The following is a 20,060-nucleotide window of genomic DNA, read 5'->3' as shown; positions in this document are numbered from 1 at the left end:
GCAAATTATGTGCCTAATAAGGGGTTAATATCCAAAATATTCAAGAAATTCATATAACTCAGTAGCAAAACAAGACAATAACAAAACCAACAAAAAAAAACCACAAAAATCAATTTGATTTAAAAATAGGCAAAAGATCTGAATAGATATTTTTTTCCAAAGAAGAAATATAAATTATCAATAGGTTCACAAAATGATGCCTAATATCACCAACCACCAGGGAAATGTAAATCAAAAGCCCAATGAGATGTCATCTTACTCCTGTTAGAATGACTGTCTTCAAAAAGACAAGAGATAACAAACATTGCTGAGGATGTGGTGGAAAGGGACCCCTGTTCACTGTTGGTGGATACAAAAATTGGTGCAGCCAGTATGGGTAAGAGTATGGAGGTTCTTCAAAAAATTAATAATATAAATATCATATAATGCAACAATTCTATTTCTGGGTATACATCCAAAAGAAATAAAATGAGTATCTCAAAGAGATATCTGCACTTCCATGTTCATTGCAGCATTACTCACAATAGTCAAGATATGGAAACAACCTACATATCCATCTATAGGTGAATGGATAGAGAAGTGTGGTATATAAATATAAAATTAATTATTCAGTCATGAAAAAGTAGGAAATCCTGCTATTTGCAACATCATGCATGGACCTTAAGGGCATTGTGCTAAGTGAATAAGTCAGACACAGAAAACAAATATCTCATTTGTGTGTGGAATCTAAAAAAGATTCATTCATCTTGAATCTTAGAAACAAAGAGCAGAATAATGGTTGCTAGGAGATGAGTGGTGGAAAAAATGGGGTGATATGAGTTAGAGTGTATAAAATTCTAGTTATAAAATGAATAAATTCTGGGGATCCAATATATAGCATGGTGACAATGGTTTGCAATATTGTGTCATAAATTGCAAGTTGCTAAGAGACTAGATTTTAAGTATTCACACACACAGGCACAGACACACAAAAGAACAAAGAAAAAAAAAGAAGCTAATTATGTGAGCTATGGAGGTATTAACTATCCATACTGTGTAATCATTTTGCAGTAAATACATATATCAAATCAACACATTGCATAAGTTCAAGAACACCACAATGTTATGTGTGAATTAAATTTCAATGAAATGAAAAAATAAGACTTTTGCATCATATTCATAAAAGAGTTTAGCTTGTAGTTTTCTAATGTATTATGAGAACCTATGATACACCACAGAGGACAGAATAATTAAAACAGCATTGGGATTACCTGGTCCTTAAAGGTTGGCAAATTTCTATGTGAAGCCATTTGGACCTGGTATTTTGTGTGTGTGTGTGTGTGTGTGTGTGTGTGTGTGTGTGTGAACTGTTTTCTATATTATTCCTATGATTATTACTCTATGTAGAATTTCTGTACTGGGTCAATTTTGGTCAATTTCATAATGCATTTCTGTTTATTTCTCCTTGTATTCCTTGATGATCTGCTTTAAGAATGTTGGTGCTATGTTATCCAGTGCATAAATACTCAAAACAGGAGTTTTGGGGCACCTGGGTGGCTCAGTCATTAAGCGTCTGTCTTCAGTTCGGGTCATGATCCCAGGGTCCTAGGGTCAAGCCCCACATCAGGCTCCCTGCTTGGTGGGATGCCTTCTCTCCCTCTCCCACTACCCCCACTTGTATTCCCTCTCTCGCTGTGTCTCTGTCAGATAAATAAATAAAATCTTAAAAAAAAAAAAAACACTGGAGTTTTATGTTAGGATATGTCTCCTTTTGAGAACTATAAAATGTTGTTATTTGTTTAAAAAAATTACATGTTGGAGTGCCTGGGTGGCTCAGTTGGTTAAATGACCAACTCTTGATCTGGGCTCAGGTCATGATTTTAGTGTTGTGAGATCAAACCCCATGTTGGGCTGCATACTCAGCATGGAGGCAGCTTGAGATTCTCTCCTTCCCCTCTTCACTCCCCTACCCTGATGCATTCTCTCCACCTCTCTCAAAAAAATAAATACATCTTAGAGAAAAAAAAGAAAAAAGGGTTGGTGAGGATACAGAAAAACTGGAACCCTTATACAATGTTGATGAGAATGTAAATTGGTAGAAGCACTATGGAAAATAGTACAGAGGTTTCTCAAAGAAATTAAAAGTACATCTATTGCATGATCTAGCAATCCCAGCTGAGTATATTTACAAAATATTTGAAATAATCTCAGAGACATCCACCCTCCTATTTTCATTGCGGCATCACTCACAATAGCCAACATAAGGAAACAAGTGAAACGCCCATTAAAAGATAAATGAATAAAAAGATGGTATATACATGCAAAGTAATACCATTGTCTTATAAAAAGAGAAGGACATCCAGCCAAAGGCAACAACATGAATGAACCTAGTACACATTATACGAAGTGAAATAAGCCAGACAAAGAAGGACAAATACTACATGACAGCATTTATGTGAAGTATCTAAAATAGCCAGATCAAGAAAATAATAATAAAAGTAAAGAAATAAATACATAAAAATAGTCTTAGAACTAACTTAGAACAAACTCTTAGAACTAGAAAGTAGAATGGTGTGTGCCAAAGCTTGGAAATGGGAAGTTTCTGTTCAACAGGTATAAAGTTTCAATTATGCAAAATAAGTAAGTTCTAGAGACCTGCTGCACAACATTGTGCCTACAGTAACACTATTGTATTGTGTGTTAAAATTATGAGGGTTGATCTCATTTCACGTGTTCTTAAAAGAAAAAAGAAAAGAAGAAAAAAGAAAAGAAAAAAGAAAATACTTATAAATTCTGTTGAAAATAAAACTTTATATAGAATGATTGGAGAGGCACATCAAAATCTTTAAAAATAAGATGATATTCTCTTCTGACAAAGTCCATTTAGTTTCTATATTCAAGAAATTAGTATTTAAAAATGAATGTAAACTTGGTCTTAAATTTCTTGAGGAACACATGATATATTTACCTGTGTATTCAAGGTGAAATCCTGCAGCAGAAACACTGATGTCTGATTGAAAATTTAGATATAGATTATTAGATGTACTATTCAACAGATGGGGTATTGTTGTTCCTGAAATGATAATTGAAAAGGCAGGTCAATTATCACATAATAAAGATAAATAAAAGATAAATAAATAAAGATCACAGTAAAACTAATCAGCCAATAGATTATCACTGAAATTACGTATTGGTTAAATGTTCTTTCAGGAATTTTTTGATAAAAATATATCTTCCAGGGGCGCCTGGGTGGCTCAGTGGGTTAAAGCCTCTGCCTTCGGCTCAGGTCATGGTCCCAGTGTCCTGGGATCAAGCCCCACATCGGGCTCTCTGCTCAGCCGGAAGCCTGCTTCCTCCTCTCTCTCTCTGCCTGCCTCTCTGCCTACTTGTGATCTCTGTCAAATAAATAAATAAAACCTTTAAATATATATATATATCTTCCACATTTCTTTTTCATTTTATTGTTTGTGACTATCTCCAAAGAGATAGTCTTTGGATCACTTTGGGATCACTCTATAGTGCTCCCTAAAAATAGGCAGAAGAGCTGGTTAAAGCAGTTAATTTTACAGTTCACCTAAAATAAATGTTTTTAATTTCATGTGGATTTCAATTTTCCATGCATGAACTAACAGGAAACTTAACTTTAAAATTTGCAGGTGATTTTTATAGAATAGTAACTCAAGATTATGTGTGGATTCAGAGGATGTATTTATTTATTGTCCTTTTTATTATATATATATATAATAAAACACACAAATATATTATATATGCATTTCATGTTATGTATGCTTTTCTATGTATTTACTTACTTACTTCTATGTACTTACTTCTATGTATTTCTATGTACTTACCTTTACCAGGTAAAGTACCTTGATGTATCTTATACTCTGACAGCAAAGCTGGTAAGTAGTGTTTGAAAAATCCCAATTATAAACTAGTGTTAGCCATGTCTCCCAGCAAATACATTATAATGATGTACTTCTGAATTTCTAAAGGAAATCAACTTGACTTTGTTTGATTACTGAGTTGAAAACAAAATATCTGCTTGAACCAATTACTTCCTGACTATTTGACATTGAGTAATAATAATTCAAGATCCTTAAGATTACAACTCAAGCAGTTTCAAATGACAAGCATAAAAATAAGTGTCAATTCTATGTTTTTTTTTAATATGTTTTAAGATAGCATATTATTTGATAGCATTGCAAAATTTTTCTGTAACAGTAACTTTATACTTTGTACAACCCTGTGGACCTTAACCACTCACTGATCCTTCTATAAAAGTCAGGACTAATTCATTATAGAACATATAATTGCTTTGTTTATGTTTTCAACCTGTTACCTGTCCATAGTATCCTTACTGAATCACTTAAGATAGAGGTAAACTTGACCTGTCCTTAGCCTCCTAGAGAATCAAAGCGATCGAGAGCTTTGGCTCTGGAGCCACACCAGCTGGGCTCCAGTCTCATTCTAACATTAGCTGTACAAACTCAGGCAACTTAATCTCTCCAAGTTTCAATCACATACCAGAACTGCTAGAAAGAGTAAACGAGGAAATGGATGACAAGCATCACATAGAGCTAGCACTTGGTAAATCAGTAGTTGTTGTCACTTTTATTATTGTCATTGTTGTATTTATTATTAAGAAAGTAGGGACGCCTGGGTGGCTTAGTGGGTTAAATAAAGCCTCTGCCTTCAGCTCAGGTCATGATCCCAGGGTTCTGGGATTGAGCCCAGCATCAGGCTCTCTGCTCAGAGGGGAGCCTGCTTCCCTTCCTCTCTCTCTGCCTGCCTCTCTGCCTACTTGTGATCTCTGCCTGTCAAATAAATAATAAATAAAATCTTAAAAAAATAAAAGAAAGAAAGAAAGAAAGTATACCTCCAATCTATTCTACACAAATGTATATTCAAAATGTTAAGAGATTTCTTCCAAGAAAGACTTCTACCTTAATCTATACCTAAAATACTTTCTATGACCAAACCAAGTCACTCCTACTCCAGGTATTTCTTCTTTCCTTTTCTCCATGGTGCTGCTGAAAAACTGGTTATCATACTCTATTTTAAAATCTATTAAAAACTTAAAACCATTCACACTGATTCAAGTACATCTGAAAATAAGTTGGTGGTTAAGCTATGTTCCTCTGTCTACCGTTAAAAAGTATAATAAAGTAAAAAGTACAGTTAAAATTAGAGTAAGATTTGATTTCACTTTTCATACATTGGAAAAAGCTGTTAGATTATTGCATAAATTACCTTTAAAAACCTTAACAAATTTAAAAGCCTTCTGGTCTTGGTACCTGGGTATATATTAACTTTATATAAGTTTATTAATTTCATAGACATAATTTTATATTCTCTTTATTCTCACTCAACAGTACCTTGTAACATTTACCATGTTGTTACACAGTCTCTAAAATTATTTTAATGGTTGGGTAACACTCTATTGAGTAGATAGAGCATACTTACCAAGCACTGTCTAAATTTTAACTATTTAAGGGCACACATATTATTCTTGAACCACAGCTCAGCTGAAAATATTACTATAAAGGCATCAATAAATAATTACATAAATATAGTAAGAATATAATAAGGTTTTAAACAGCAATTTCAATGTCATTACCTTTAATGCCTTTCAAACTTCTCACCTTGTAATTTAGTTCCCTGTGTATAGTTTATAACAAGCAATTTAAACGGCCAAGTCAGAGTTCTGGGAGCTCTTTTAAAAAGAGAGAGAGATTTTTATATTCCTAATTATACCTCTATTTTAATTAAGCTCAACTCTTCTGTTTACCTGAATAACTTCCAAGTCGTGGAGCATTGTTGTCTCCCCCATCATAGAAGTCCAGAGAATCCCAATTATGTTCTGTAGCAAAGCTCACAACTTGCACCTGTGAAATAATACTTTCTGATAAGAAAACATATATCTAACAAGATATTAATATTTCCGTCCTCCCCACCGTATTAGAAGAGTGAACTCTGAGCTGGGACCATGTCACTATGGCCCTTCACAGAAGGATTTTAGCAGAACTCATCTCTGCCATTGTGGCGCTAGCTTACATGAGCAGACTTTGGCGAGAAGAGCTGATGGGGCACCTAATAGTGTTCACTATGGGTATAACACTGATAATGTCTGTCACCATCTCAGAGCATTCTCTGTGGCTGTGGGTTGGGGGGCGTCTGGGTGGCTAAGCTGGTTAAGCATCCGACTCTTGATATCGGCTCAGGTCATGATCTCATGGTCATGAGATGAAGCCCCACATGGAGCCAGTGACCATTCAGCAGGGAGTCTGCCTGTCCTCTCCCTTCCCTTATGCCCCTCCCCCCATTCTTCTGTCTTTGTCTCTATAAATGTAAAGTAAATAAAGAAATAAAATCTAAAAAAATAAAAATAAAAGCTTTGGGTTAATTAATGTCTTAGTGCCAGGAACCCCAGTACATATCCTAAACAACTGGTTAACTTATATTTTGGAGTGTTAGATTCTTGCCAGTTTAACTAGGCTTATACTGGATATATTTTATTTTTCGTTATTTGCCTAGTCTTTGCTCAATTTCCTTTCATTAAAAAAATTAACATTATCCCCTATGTACATTTTTAATAGGTCTCAATATGGATGACAAAAATTATACTTAATAACTCATTTGGGTACATCTTTTAAAGATTATTTTTATGAATGGAGTCATAATAACTAAATTACTGTGAAGGTCCCTAAAGTTGATAAGGGAAATGCTGGAGTACAATTCTCTCCTATTAAATTTTATTTAAAGAAAGAGGCATGTGTTACTTTATCGCCCTTCACTTGGCACAGCTTGAGGTTTGCAAGAACCCACAGGACCCCCACAACTGTGGATGTGATCTTTATTCCCTTTGTGGAGTATATATCTTATTGTTTTGGAGGAAGGGAAGGACTAACTCTATTAAAATAAATTTGTATAGCTAAAGTCTGTTATAACTGTAAACACTGCACTCACTCACTAAATAATTGTAACAATGACATTCATTAAAAATTTCTTATCCACAAAATAGACCATCATCATTCTTCCCGTCAAGTGAATGCTGGTGCCTCTTTTCCAGGGGTGTGTGCCACATGGCAACAGATACCCTGCCTGTGTGACAGGCATGAGGCCCAATGGCAACGTTCCAGGACAGGATGAAGAATGGAATTAAAGCTGTATGATTATAATATTATCACTACCTCCTTAAACAATGATCAGTTTTCTCTTCATACCTGAATTTTCTTTTCCTACAATTCAGAGGAAGAAAAGATTAAAAAAAAAAAAAAAAAGGAAAAGAAAAGAAAAAAAAGTAAGGATTCATGCAGGAGTTGACATTTGGGATAAGCTAAACATGTTGAGCAGTTTTCCACTGAAAGAAATTACTGAGTTATAAAAATGTAGAGAGTGCAAGCCATGAGGTGGATTTAGTGAACCATTGGTAATCCAATTTAGCCACAGGAGAAAGTATTTACATATGAGGAAATATGCATGCAAAGTTAGGAAAAGCAGAGAAAAGTTCAAAAGAGCTTAGTGGATAAATACTAGAGACTGCGGAGTGAAGATGCTCGGATTTGCAATTTCTTGGCTCCTTCCACTGGCTGCCATGTAATCCTAGAAGAGCTGTTAATCTCTCTAGGCCTTCAATTACTCTTATAAATCATTGTAGTAAAGGTACCTAATTCATAGAATTGTTGTAAAAATTAAATTAATTTTAGTTGAGAATAGTGTCCAGTGTGTATAAAGGATTTAATATATCTTAGTTGTGAGAGAGATTGGCCAAGAGACTATAAAGACTGAACACCACCACGGTAATTATGCGACTGAGTAGTCCACTGAAGGTTTTAGGAGGAGCAAAATCTGAACTGCTTTAAGTACTGCACGGCATTGGATGAAAAAAATATAAGTGAAAAGATGATTTCAGTGTCCACTGCAATAGTCAGTGTGAGAAACAATGAAAGATTGAAGTAGGTTGGAAGCAGGAATAAATAGTAGAAAGGGGGACAGAGATGTCGTATGTGTTGCTACAGGGGAAGTTACTGGATTTTGTGTAATCTGAATAAGGGAAGGAAGTGAGAGGGAAGACTTAAGAATAATTTATCTTTTTTTCCTGAGCTGTGGAGATCAGAGGGGTGGTGAGAACAAAAATGAAACATCTGTAAGAAAGCCTATTATCTTCATGAGAAGAAGAAATTTTGTTTAATTCTGGATACATATGTATAGCAGACTGAATACTGGCTCCAAAAATATCAGGTCCCCTCATCTCTGGTGCCTACACATATTGCCTTACAAGGAAGAAAAAAAAAAAAAAGGCCTTTCAGATGCAATTAAATTAAACATCTTCAGATAGGGAGATTATCCTGGATTATTCAGATGGGCTCTAACTACAATCATAAGATAGATGTCAAAGGAGATTTGACACAGACAGAAGAAAAGAATGCGATGTGGCCATGTGGGTAAAAAACGGAGTCATACTGTCAGACACCAAGGACTGCCAGCAGCCACCAAAAAGTTAGAAGAGGCAAGGAAATGTCTCCCTGAGAGGCTGGGCAGAGGGAAAATTGGAGGGTCAAAGCATAGCCCTGTCAGCACCTCAGTTGCTGCTCAGGAAAACTGCTTTGGGACTTCTAGTCTCTAGTATTCTGAGAGAATAAACTTCTGCTGATGTATTTATTTATGTAAACTTCTGCTATTTTAAGCTATCGTCAAGTGCATGGGAATTTGCAGCACCCACAGAAGACTAACATAATTTGCCACTTGGAGTCTGGGCACATTGTGAATGTAGTTTGGCACAATAAACACAGAAGGTGTGGGAGACTCAAGTAAATGACTGAGGATCCACAACCACGAAAAGCCCAATAAGAGTCATAATAAAAGATTTAAAAAGAAGCAGCTATTGATTCAGCGTTAAGAAAAATCTTGCATTAGATGGAGCTGTCCATCACGGCAACACAATAGCTTTATGAGGTAATGAATTTCCAATCACTAAAACCAGATATTCCTCATATAGACATTCAAATCTCATTTTGATTTGCTTGCTAGATTATATTAACTCATGATGATCATTCTACAAATTGACACAATTAAGTAATGAGTGTTGTTTTCCCAAGGTTATTCACATAAAGAGTGTTCTTCTGCTTGATAACTCTGTTATTGTAGCCCTTTTGGAATTCTCCATCAATAGACTTTGCTAAAACAGACAGACAAATGAATACACTAGTCCCCACAAACTTCTCATGTAAACTTAATATAACAAATCACTCCATTTATTGAAGCGATTTCTAAAGATAGCTCTATCACTCTATATTATTTGGACCTTTTTCAGCATTTTTAAATGTTTCTTCTTTCCACCACTGGTTATCCCATTTCATCGCAGAGAGAATTTATTGAATATTCATATAATTCTTAATTTAACCAGATATTCATCCTAACTGAATAAAATAAGCATTGCTTTAAACCTAATGTTTAGTAGTATATAGTCGTCAGGTAGCTTTTAGGTAAAGTTAGTGAAATTTCAAATATAAATCACATATTACATATGTGTGTGTATATTAATTACCATACATATAAGTGGTTAATTAGAAGAAAAGTGTTTGGCAGTCCTTTAGAGTATTTTAAATTAAAAACCTAGTACACTTCACACTCTGTAAGTCTGATAAATGCTCTGTTAAATTCAAATCCTGTTTTCTAATGTGTGATCATTAAATAAAATGCTTCCTCAGTGAAATATTTTATAGTGTTATTGATATTAAGAGTCCAACTTTGAGCAGTGTTGGGCTAGGACAAGTGATACACAATGTCCTTTGTCTTCAGAGGTCTTAGTTCATCATACTGCCTTAACTCCTTAAAATAGTCCAAAACTCCACTGCTTGAGGAAGTATTCATTGGTTCATTCTAAAAATATTTACTGAGCGTGCCAGAGTAGACTTAGTGCCCTCAGGAGCTTACGGATAATTAAGTAAGCTATAACAGTAAAATGTGATGGGTGTTGTAATAAGGAAATTACAGGGACCTATGAGAACATACAGCACGGGACTTAACCTTTTCTCAAGTTCATGGAAAGTTTTTCATAGGAACTGTTTTAAGTTGAGACAGAAATGATGACTAAGAATAAGCCAAATAAAGGAAACTCAAGAAGAGTGTTGCTTGCAAAGGGAGTAACCTGCACAAATGCCCAAAGGCAAAAGAGAGCTTTTATAAAAAAACTAAAATAGTGTAAACAGAAGAGATAAGAAATGAGGACAAAGCACAAAGGCATAATCAACTTGTCAAGAAGTTAAGGATAGAGGGGACAGTTGAAGTATTATAAGCAGGAAAGTGGAATTATTGGGTTTTTAATTTGGGGTTACTCTCTGCCCTCTGAGGAGTAGATTGGGGGAGAAAAAGAACCTGGGAGAAGGATGATGACCACCCAATCTTAAGTGGTAAAAATTTGGATGGAGAGAAATAGACTTACTTGATTTATGAAAGACAGACCTGACACTGACATATTTCATTGTATAAAATAGGAGAAGAAAAAAAAATCATCAAGATTTCTGGCTTCTGCAACTGAATGGATGAAGGATTCATTCCAAGACAGAGTACACTAGAGAAGTTCCATAATAATGAGAAAAAATCATGAAGTTAATTTTGAACAGGTTGAATTTGAAATTCCAGCAAGAAATTTAGCTGAACATGCCCAGTGGGCAGTAAGATATATGACATGCAACTTAAGTGAAAGGTCTGGGCTAGATATTTAGGTTTGAGACCCAATATTTATTCAGTTCTTCATTAAAAAAAAAAAAAATGTTTTCTGATGGTCTATTATGATGCAGGTCCTGGGGATCATCAGCACAAAATGGTAGCCAAAGACATGGAAGTAGATAAAATGGCAGAGAGAATGGTGTAAGGTAAAATGAACAAACACCACACAATCTCTTAAGCGCTGTATCTGATGTGGTGAGTAGAAAGACAAGACCATGTTCCTAGATATAGAATGAAGAGCCACTGATGTAAAAAATAAAACAAAGTCCAAGAGAGTGTTGGTACCGGCAAAACTAAGGAGAAAAACCATGTTTTAAGAGTGACAAGAGAAGGGACGGGATTAGAATGTTGCTGTCAGAATAAGCAGAATGGGCAAAACAATGCATTTACTGACCTATAGGTCTTCAGTGATTACTATGAGTGACTCATTTAAAGCACTGAATGCTAAAGCCACATTGCAGGGCTCAAAAACAAAAAACACACACACACACAAAAAATGAGAATTAGAGAGGAAATGCTAGGGTTTGCTTTTTTTAATATTATTGTAAGCTGAGACAGAAATGGACAAGCTGATAATATTTAGAAGCTCTAGGATAACCTTCATAAACTCACAACTACATGAAATAGCAAATATTCTATGAAGGTTCTAAAGTTATCACCTGCTTTCAGATTTTCTATACGACCTGGAACATGGACAATTCTAAAATCTTTGTTCATTCTACTGGTCATGAGATAGGATTTACTTGTTTTCCCAGAATTTTACAGGTTGGCCATAAAATGGTGGCACAGCTAGTAAGAATAAAAGCATAGATCTATAGCCTTTTCATTTTTTAATGTCCTTTAAAATACCGTAATACATTTCATATTTTCTCATTGATTTACTGATTTATTTCATTCCTAGCACCCGTCAAGTGATTTTTTAAAAATTTTCTGAAAAATTACAAAGATAAATTCAAGAAGGTGATTTTTTTTTAACTAAAAATTATACTACTAATTTCAGTTTTAATGAATGATTTCTTGGCTATGTTTTCCATGGCTAATAGATATCTCAAGTTTCCAGAGGAAAACCTTATGACTCAGTTGGAGAAGTAATCAAGTTATTTTTATGAAATATAGATTATATAATATTTTGTGAAGAATAATTACCTTCCATGGAATATATACAGGCTCAGGAGTAAAATGCCATCAATTTATCCAGAAACAACCTCCTTCTAAAACAGAGTAACAAGTCAAATTTCTCTTCCCCAATTGTAATAATATGGTATATCATGTTGATTATAGACTAGCATCCATGTGCCTTGCTAATAGAGAACTGATTTTGTTCAACTAAATGAGGACAGTACACATCAGAAGAGAAGTTGAGCCCCTTACTTAATATTGATTTGTTTGGGCCAAATCATAATAAATCTTTTGCTACTGGCCAGTAGTATATGGCTTAGGAATGAATCTGCTTGCAATTTTGATCAATAGTACAGGAGGGAAAGTCTACTGGAAGGATTTCTTAAAAAAAAAAAAAATTAACCACTGTAAAGTTATGTAAGATAGAAACATTACATTTTGGCTGTTGGCCATTGCTGTGCAAAGCTGTTATGAGCTTTTGTAGCCATCTCAAGATCATGAGAAAAGAAGCTTAAGAACTAAGTCAACATGCTAAAATGGCAGAGAAGAGCGAGAGAGAAAAACCTGGATCAAGAAGGACACAACTAAACTTCTGAAATAAACAACCTTTACCCCCGATTCCATGTCATGTAGAGCAACATATTTTTTCTTACTGCTTATGCCTTCTTGAATTGGTTTTCTGTTTTTTGCAGGTGCGAAAATTAATAAGTATCTTTCTATTTACGTTCAACCATGCCAGTGAAAAGCACTGGCTAAACCTTTAGAAGTAACCTGCAACCTGTCATCTCTGAAGAGGATTAACTTCAAACATACAATGAAAACGAGAAAAATTTAAATTTCCTTACTTGAATGCCAGCTCCCTCAGGCACTGTGATCTTCCATACGCAATTCAGATTGTTGTCATAAGGCTCAGGGTATCCAGGAGACAAAATAGTCCCTTTGCGCTTAGTTAAAATTCCACCACAGGGCACTAAAAGTAAAACAATTCAAGAGAGGGAGTTAATTCTAATGCAAAGGATTAAAATAAGAGAAAAGGTCAGAGATAACATCTTAGACAGATACTAGAATTGCAAACACAGCCAAATCTTACTATTTTTTAAAACTCATAAGAACAATGAAAATTAAATCTTTCTCCCTAAAAACTTTTAAAAATAATTAGACGACATGAATGGATAACCTTACAATGGCATATCTAAAATCATACAACTATTAACTCAATGACAGGCTATCACCTCCAGTATATTACTAAAAAGTGCAATGGCACATTTGCATTAAAATCGCTCGTGTCTAGAAATGGAATTTTTTGAAGAATTATCTTATATTTATGATTTTTTTCTTTATGCATCATTTAAAGAGTAATAGCATCTCTTCAGGAGTAATCAAGGTGATAGCAACACTTATACAGAGCCTACTGTTTGCCTAAGACTCTTAAAAGCAGTGTACAGATTTTTAACTCATTAAAGCCTCCCAACAATCCAATGAGATATAAATATTCTCTTTATTTTACAGGAAATAGAATCACTAAGGAATTAAATAACTTGCTTGAAATCATAGAGCTAGTAAGAGATGACGATGAAATTTGAATACTGATAGTTTGGCTCCATAGTCCATGCCCTTTGGTGGAAGAGGAAACTTGATATGGGGCCAGTCTGGTTATTGCCAGTACAGTATGACAAGAAAAAAAAAAATGTGTAGAACTGCTCTGAAGTCAATAAAGGCCTCTATCATTTTTTAAAAGTACTAAGTATTAATCTTAAAATGCTCCCAGCTACTATCAGCTTGGCTCTGGGCATGACCTATCTTACAATGTTAAATACTGTGTGATGTTAGATATGTCCCTTATACTTGCTGAAACTCAGAATTTTGTATGTGAAATGATAACGCAGGTGTTTAAAAAAGGGCTTTTGTGAAAAATATATAGATACGATAATGTACATAAGGAAGCTAGCACATATCTTGGAACACAGGGAGAGGTCAATAAAATATACTTCCTTTTATTATTTCCTTTCACAACTATTATTATTTTAGATACCACTGGCACTCTGATGCTTGAGCATTTGTTGTAGTCTCATTATAACAGTGAGATATCAGGATATACTACCTTTTATAATAATTTTTTAAAAAGTTAGTTTTCTGCTGCTTCCAAAGCCTAATGCAAAAGCTTAGGGCAGTTGCTCAGAAGAGTGCTACAAAGGTTTTTAATAGTGTAAGAATGTATCTTCAAAGAAAACCATTTTGTTGTAATTTCCTAAAAATTTACATTATTGGGTTCTATATTCATTCAGGTTAAATGGATCAGGAAAAAAAAATAGCTCCTTTAAACAAAAAGTCAACAGTGAGATGACTTAAGAATTGACGTGCTAGGAATGGAAGAATATAATAAAGATTCTTCTGTAAGACTTCTATAATAGAGATTCACTCCTAAAAACAGATTAAAAATAAGTGATTGATGAAGTGCTGATTCTGAGTTCAAAGAAAGTATGGTTGGTCTTCTACATTGGCATTATCCTACCTGACTCTCATTTTTGTCTCGGTTACTACAGTAATCATACCAATGGGCCTCGTCACGGTGGGTATACTATCCATGTAATATGTCTCGTTATTATTAAAATGACCTTTTTAAAATTAAAATTTGTTGAAAATCCTTCAAAAATCTCCCTCTTGTGTCAATTCTAAAGATAAATACAGCTAAGTTTATCAGTCTCTAACTGCATCTTCAGGCTTATAGGTACTCATGGTTTCCTAATATGTCACCATCACAATCCTCCATCCCAGTTCAACCTACTGAACTAATACACTCTCTTAATAGTGATTTGTATGTCCTTCTCCCACATAGCAAGCACTACCATCCATGGTCATTCAATGTTGGTTTTACCTATTTACTTCTTTGCTAACTCCCATATTCGTTAAGTGTCCCATAGTTTTCCATAGCACCCAGTTCTTTCCTAGAGAGCTCTGTCATGGTAAAGCTCATGCTATGTTTTCATGTACTTTTGATTTTAGGCTCTTCCAACAGACTGAAGTCTGAGAAGATGAAGCAATTAACTATTTGTCTGGAACTCTGCTCACTGTGGCACCAAGATTCTAACTCATTTACCCTTCATATTCTAAGGTTTCCTTCCCTGCTGCTACAGTGACAAATCCCCTCTTCCTCACTTTCCAATCTGTCCTCCATCCATTTCATCAGTCTTTTGTCTTCACTCCATTGAAATGACTATGCCAAAGTCACCAAAATATTCTTGTTGCAATGTGTTATTCAATTCTTAATTTGCATTTTGCTCAATCTTTGAGTAATTATCTCTTCCTTTTGATCACTTCATCCACCTTGAGCCTTTCTTTGTTTGGCCACAAAAACACCACACTAACCTGCTTTTTTCTATACCACTGGTGATACAATCAATCTTATTCTTCCTCTCTTCCTTTCTTTTTTCCTCCTCGTCCTTTCTTCCTCTTTCTTTCCTTTCTTTCTTTTCTTCCTTCCTCCTGTACTCCTCTCTTTCCTCTTTCTTTCTTTCTTTTCCTTCCTTCCTTCCTTCCTCTCTCTCTTTCCTTTCTTTCACCTTTTCTTTCTCTTGTTTTCTCTTCTCTTCTTTCTTTGTAGCTTACCCTCCTCTCTTGATCTTGTAAATGTTGTAACACTCTCTGACCTAAGCTGTCTTCTCTTTTCTTTCTAACCATCACTTAAAAATGCCATCTATTTCCATGTCATCAATATAGAATGACTACTAAATGTCTGTTATCTCAAATTCTGACTTTTGCTCAGATTCCTGCTATAATAAGCCTAATAAGCCTCTGAAAACTAATATGTCTAAAACAATGCTTTTGAAATTTTATCTATACAATTCTCCATCTCAGTAAATGTTACTATCATTCACCTAGCTCTAAGCCAAAAATCTAGGATTCATTCATCTTAATTTCTTTTCTTATATTCAAATTCACACTTACATCTATGTTCGACCTATCAGTAAACTTTCCTATCTCCAATTAAAAAAGTATATCATGAAGCTTATCAATTCTCATCCCTGACTATGATCTTCCTATCAAAATTACCCTTATTTATCCTCTCCACTATTGCAATAGCCTGCCATTCCATCCTCTTGCTCCTACTCCATCCCTCTTTACACAGTGATTTTTTAGAAAGTAGCTCAATGAATTCTTTTACTGCTTAGAGAAGATTCAAGTGTCCCACATACTTTGAGGGTCCATATGACTTGGCCTCCGCTCTGCCTCCCCAGACTCTTCTATCATGCTTGCCATCATTCACTCTGCTCCAGATACCTGGGATTCTTGCTGTGGCTTGAACATGTCAAGATCTGTCTCTGCCTCATAGTCTATACACATGTTTACCTCAAAGATTTTATAACCCCCTCCATTCATTTCATTTGTATGTAAAACAGCAGCATGCCCTGGGTGTCTTAGGACCTCCGCCCTTTCTTTATTTTTCTCCATAGTACATACTACTATCTGAAAGAAGAGAACACATCACTGGTGTGTTGCTCAGTCTCCCTCTACTGAAATGTAAACTCCAAAAGGGCAGGAATCTTATCTTCTTATTCAAAGCTAGATGAGAGACTGATAATTGGTAAGCACTCAGTAAATGCTTGGTGAATAAACTATTGACAAACTGGTTGTATATCTGTGATATCTGTGTATATATTGTGGTTATAGGTTCCTGTTCATCATTCCTGCATTATTCCTTTCTTCCAGTGATTTCCTAAATAAGCCATATATAACAATACAAAGTTCCATATTACTGTTTATAAATATACTATAAAAGTATCCCCAGATATGCATTACTATACATAGGATATTTTATAAAGTTTCAATTCCTACATATATTATTTATCTGAATATTTGTTTCCTATTTTAAAAGATACATATTTCCCTACTGATCAGTAATACACTATAATAACATATGGATTAAGACAGCAATGGGCTTTAGACAAGCATCCTGTGTTCAAATCCTGATTCTGCTTTTATCTGTAAACCACAGAGTTTTTACTCTCTTAAGAGAAACAATCTTACCTACCTCCTAGTATTGGTATCAACATAAAAAAAAAAGAAAGAAAGAAAGAAAGAAAGAAAGAAAGAAAGAAAGAAAGAAAGAAAATCCTTAATAGTGCTTTTTATAAATACTAATTGCTATTTATTATTATTATTTTTTAAAGATCTTATTTATTTATTTGACAGAGAGAGAGCACAAGTAGGCAGAGAGGCAGGCAGAGAGAGAGGAGGAAGCAGGCTCTCTGCTGAGTAGGGAGCCCAATGTGGGGCTCAATCCCAGGACCCTGAGATCATCACCTGAGCTGAAGGCAGAGGCTTTAACCCACTGAGCCACCCAGGCGCCCCTATTTATTATTATTTTGAGTAACCTTTTCATGGATGAATAAATGGATAAATAAATGAATCAGTGAATGAGGAATCAGCTCCTGTATTTCCTTATCAATTTCTCTACTGCCCTAAGAAAAGATGATATAAAGGGGTGTTGTCATGGAGAGAATACAAGTAAAAGTAGTTTTTTCTGAGATTCTAAAGTTTCTGTAGGGGAGGGGAGGCAACCAGATAAAGGTGATGGGATAAGCAGCTAATTAAAAACTTTCTGCCTAAGGGCAATAAATGGCAGGTTCAGGGGCTTTTCAAAAGAGACCTCCCACTAACAAAAGTACTTATGCCTTAGGCCATATATTGTCAGAGCTATTAGTGGCTGCAGGGGGTTATTTGAATCACAGAGTCTCAGAGGGAGGACAGCTTGGTGTTTTATGAGACTGAAAATTTTAAGAAATCTGAAGTGTAACAAGGTCAAATTTGGAAGATAAAAACTCAGTCTTTGGCATGTATTTTTCAGTTTTATATTTATTCCAAGTCCAATGTTCTTATCAAAATATCATTGTACTTTATTATAATTTGCCTAAGAATGGCTGGATATGACAGATTTGTGCACAATTACTAAGTATCACTAACATACTGGTCATTTAAACTTGTAGGTCCCCTACCTTAGTATTTGACCATGCTAACTATAAAGACCACCCAAATGTCATGACTAATGGTGCCGCTTTTCACTTAACGGTTTAATTTTAGTCTGTCAGTTTTTGCAAAATTATGGAACATTTCATTGTGTTTTCTTATAGCCAAAAAAAAAAAAAAGGAAGGTGTTGCTAACCATAGTAAGAACCATGAAACTAAAATAATGCAGAGGAGATGGAAATCATTAGGAATGTGGAAAGCTGCCTTCTTTTGGTTTCAGATGAATGCTCACTTGGCTTAGGTTGTTAACTGAGTATTCATGGGATAGTAAACATAGAGAAAATAATAAATAATAAATAATAATAAGTAAATAATATATAGTGTATAATAATATATAATATATAATAAATAATAAATTATAAAATCTGATAAATAGATTGTCAAAGATTATAACTAAACTGTAAAGAGTAAATAGAGAATTTGTTCTCTCTCAGAATAAAACTACCCAGATCATATGTAAATCTATTGTTTGCTCTTTCCTACAGAAATAGTCTCAGAAGAGTTCCAAACTTCCAATGGCTTGTAAAAGTCTAAGCAAGCAAAGTGAGCAAGAGCATCAGCATCTGGTGAGGGAGGTATGTGTTGTAATGAGCACTGGGTATTATATAAGACTGATGAATCACAGACTTGTACCCCTGAAACAAATAAAAAAAATTAATTAAGAAAGCCTGAAATTGAAAATGCATGGCCCCTGGACTTGGGAAACTGTCCAGTTGTTTGACCTCTACAAGAATTCAGGAAATTATCACAGCTAATTGCTAAAATCCATTTCCTGAGCAAATGTTTATTGAATATCTATTATATGCCAGGTCCTCTTTTTGAAGAACATAAAAACAATAGTGTCAGGGCAGAGGAGGACAAGAAAGACTAAGAAACTAAAAACAAAACAAAATAAACAAAAAACAAAAACAGACAAAAAAATCCCAAATGATATGTAATATGGTGGATGTTTGTCATTAAAGAAAAGCAGGGTAAAGGCATAGAACAAATGGAACATGGGTATCAGAAAATTATTTTGGATAGGATGTTCAAGGAAGATTATCAGTTTGAATGAAGTGATGTAGTAAGCCTAAAAGATATCTTTGGGAATGCATGTTCCAAGTAGAAGAAATAGAATGTTCAAAGATCTTGAGGCAATTAATATTTTATTCATGAACAAATGTTGATGATGAACTAAAATTAAAGATAATGCTTTGGGGTACCTGGGTAGCTCAGTAGGTTAAGCATCCAAGAGTTAAGCAACTCTTGATTTTGGCTCAGGTCATGATCTCAGGGTTGTGAGATTGAGCCCCACGTTGGGCTCCATGCTCAGCAAAAGTCTGCTTGTCCCTCTGCCTCTGCTCCTTCCCCTCCCCACTTCAAATAAGTAAATAAATACAATCTTAAAAAATAAAATAAATAAAATTAAAGATAATGATTTGATAATAACCTAAAGATGACTGTGTACTTGACTGTCATAGTTGAATCTTTAAGACACCAAACCTTTTCCTTTTTTGAATATTTTAAGACACAATTATTTTTATTCAGAACATTTTGAAGCTAAAAATATTTACACTTAAAAATAGAAATACATGTATATTTTCATTTGGCAGTTAGACCAAATGGTAGACCCTAAACTGAGTTAACATCTGAGTGCCATTTAGAATCACCATACTTCTAGTTTTGGACTCAATTTTAACATTAAGATTAAACATAAACCTTAGTAATAATATAGGGGTTTTCTTCCACTTTAAATAAAGATTACTTATTTTTAGGGTTTAGAATTTGTATTCTCCCTATCCCACAATATATTATTTTTCTCTCTTTCCTTTTCTTATTCCTAAAATATCCTTTCTTTCATTTTTCTGGTTTTATTCCTTCTTTAATATCTTTTTATCTCTTCTTCTAACCCTGTCTCATTTTTCATATTTTCATAGACAAAAGAAATTTCTTTGAATAATCAAGTTTTTTAACTTTTCAAGAACAGAAGGAAAGTCTGAATGAAAATCTTTGTTAAATATATATAGTCAAAACCAAACACAGTTGTATTAATCACTGTTTAATTTTTTTTCTTTTTTTTTTTTTTAGATAATGAGCATATAGCAGAGGGAAAGAAAAAATCGTAAGCAGGCTCCATACCCAGCTTGGAACCCATTACAGGGCTGGATCTCATAACCCTGAGATGATGACCTGAGCCAAAATTAAGGGTCAGATGCTTAACCAAC

At 34.5% G+C, this 20,060-nt stretch overlaps 1 protein-coding gene across 2 annotated transcripts in view; it reads right to left on the bottom strand.

The window, feature by feature from the left end:
- The window catches only part of CSMD3 (CUB and Sushi multiple domains 3), a 1,221,727-nt gene that overhangs the window by 150,618 nt on the left and 1,051,049 nt on the right, over positions 1-20,060 (bottom strand). For both annotated transcript variants that reach the window (XM_032858445.1, XM_032858446.1), the window contains 3 exons: positions 12,678-12,802; positions 5,771-5,867; positions 2,948-3,052 (listed from right to left, as the gene is read on the bottom strand). In XM_032858445.1, the coding sequence (XP_032714336.1) occupies positions 2,948-3,052; positions 5,771-5,867; positions 12,678-12,802 (327 nt within the window). The remainder of the gene's footprint in view (positions 1-2,947; positions 3,053-5,770; positions 5,868-12,677; positions 12,803-20,060) is intronic.

Source organism: Lontra canadensis, unplaced genomic scaffold, assembly GCF_010015895.1.
Source record: "Lontra canadensis isolate GAN:19392208 unplaced genomic scaffold, GSC_riverotter_1.0 scaffold15, whole genome shotgun sequence".
Lineage (NCBI taxonomy): Eukaryota > Metazoa > Chordata > Mammalia > Carnivora > Mustelidae > Lontra > Lontra canadensis.
Note: the sequence above shows the minus strand (reverse complement) of the source record. Positions and strands in the feature narration are given on the sequence as shown.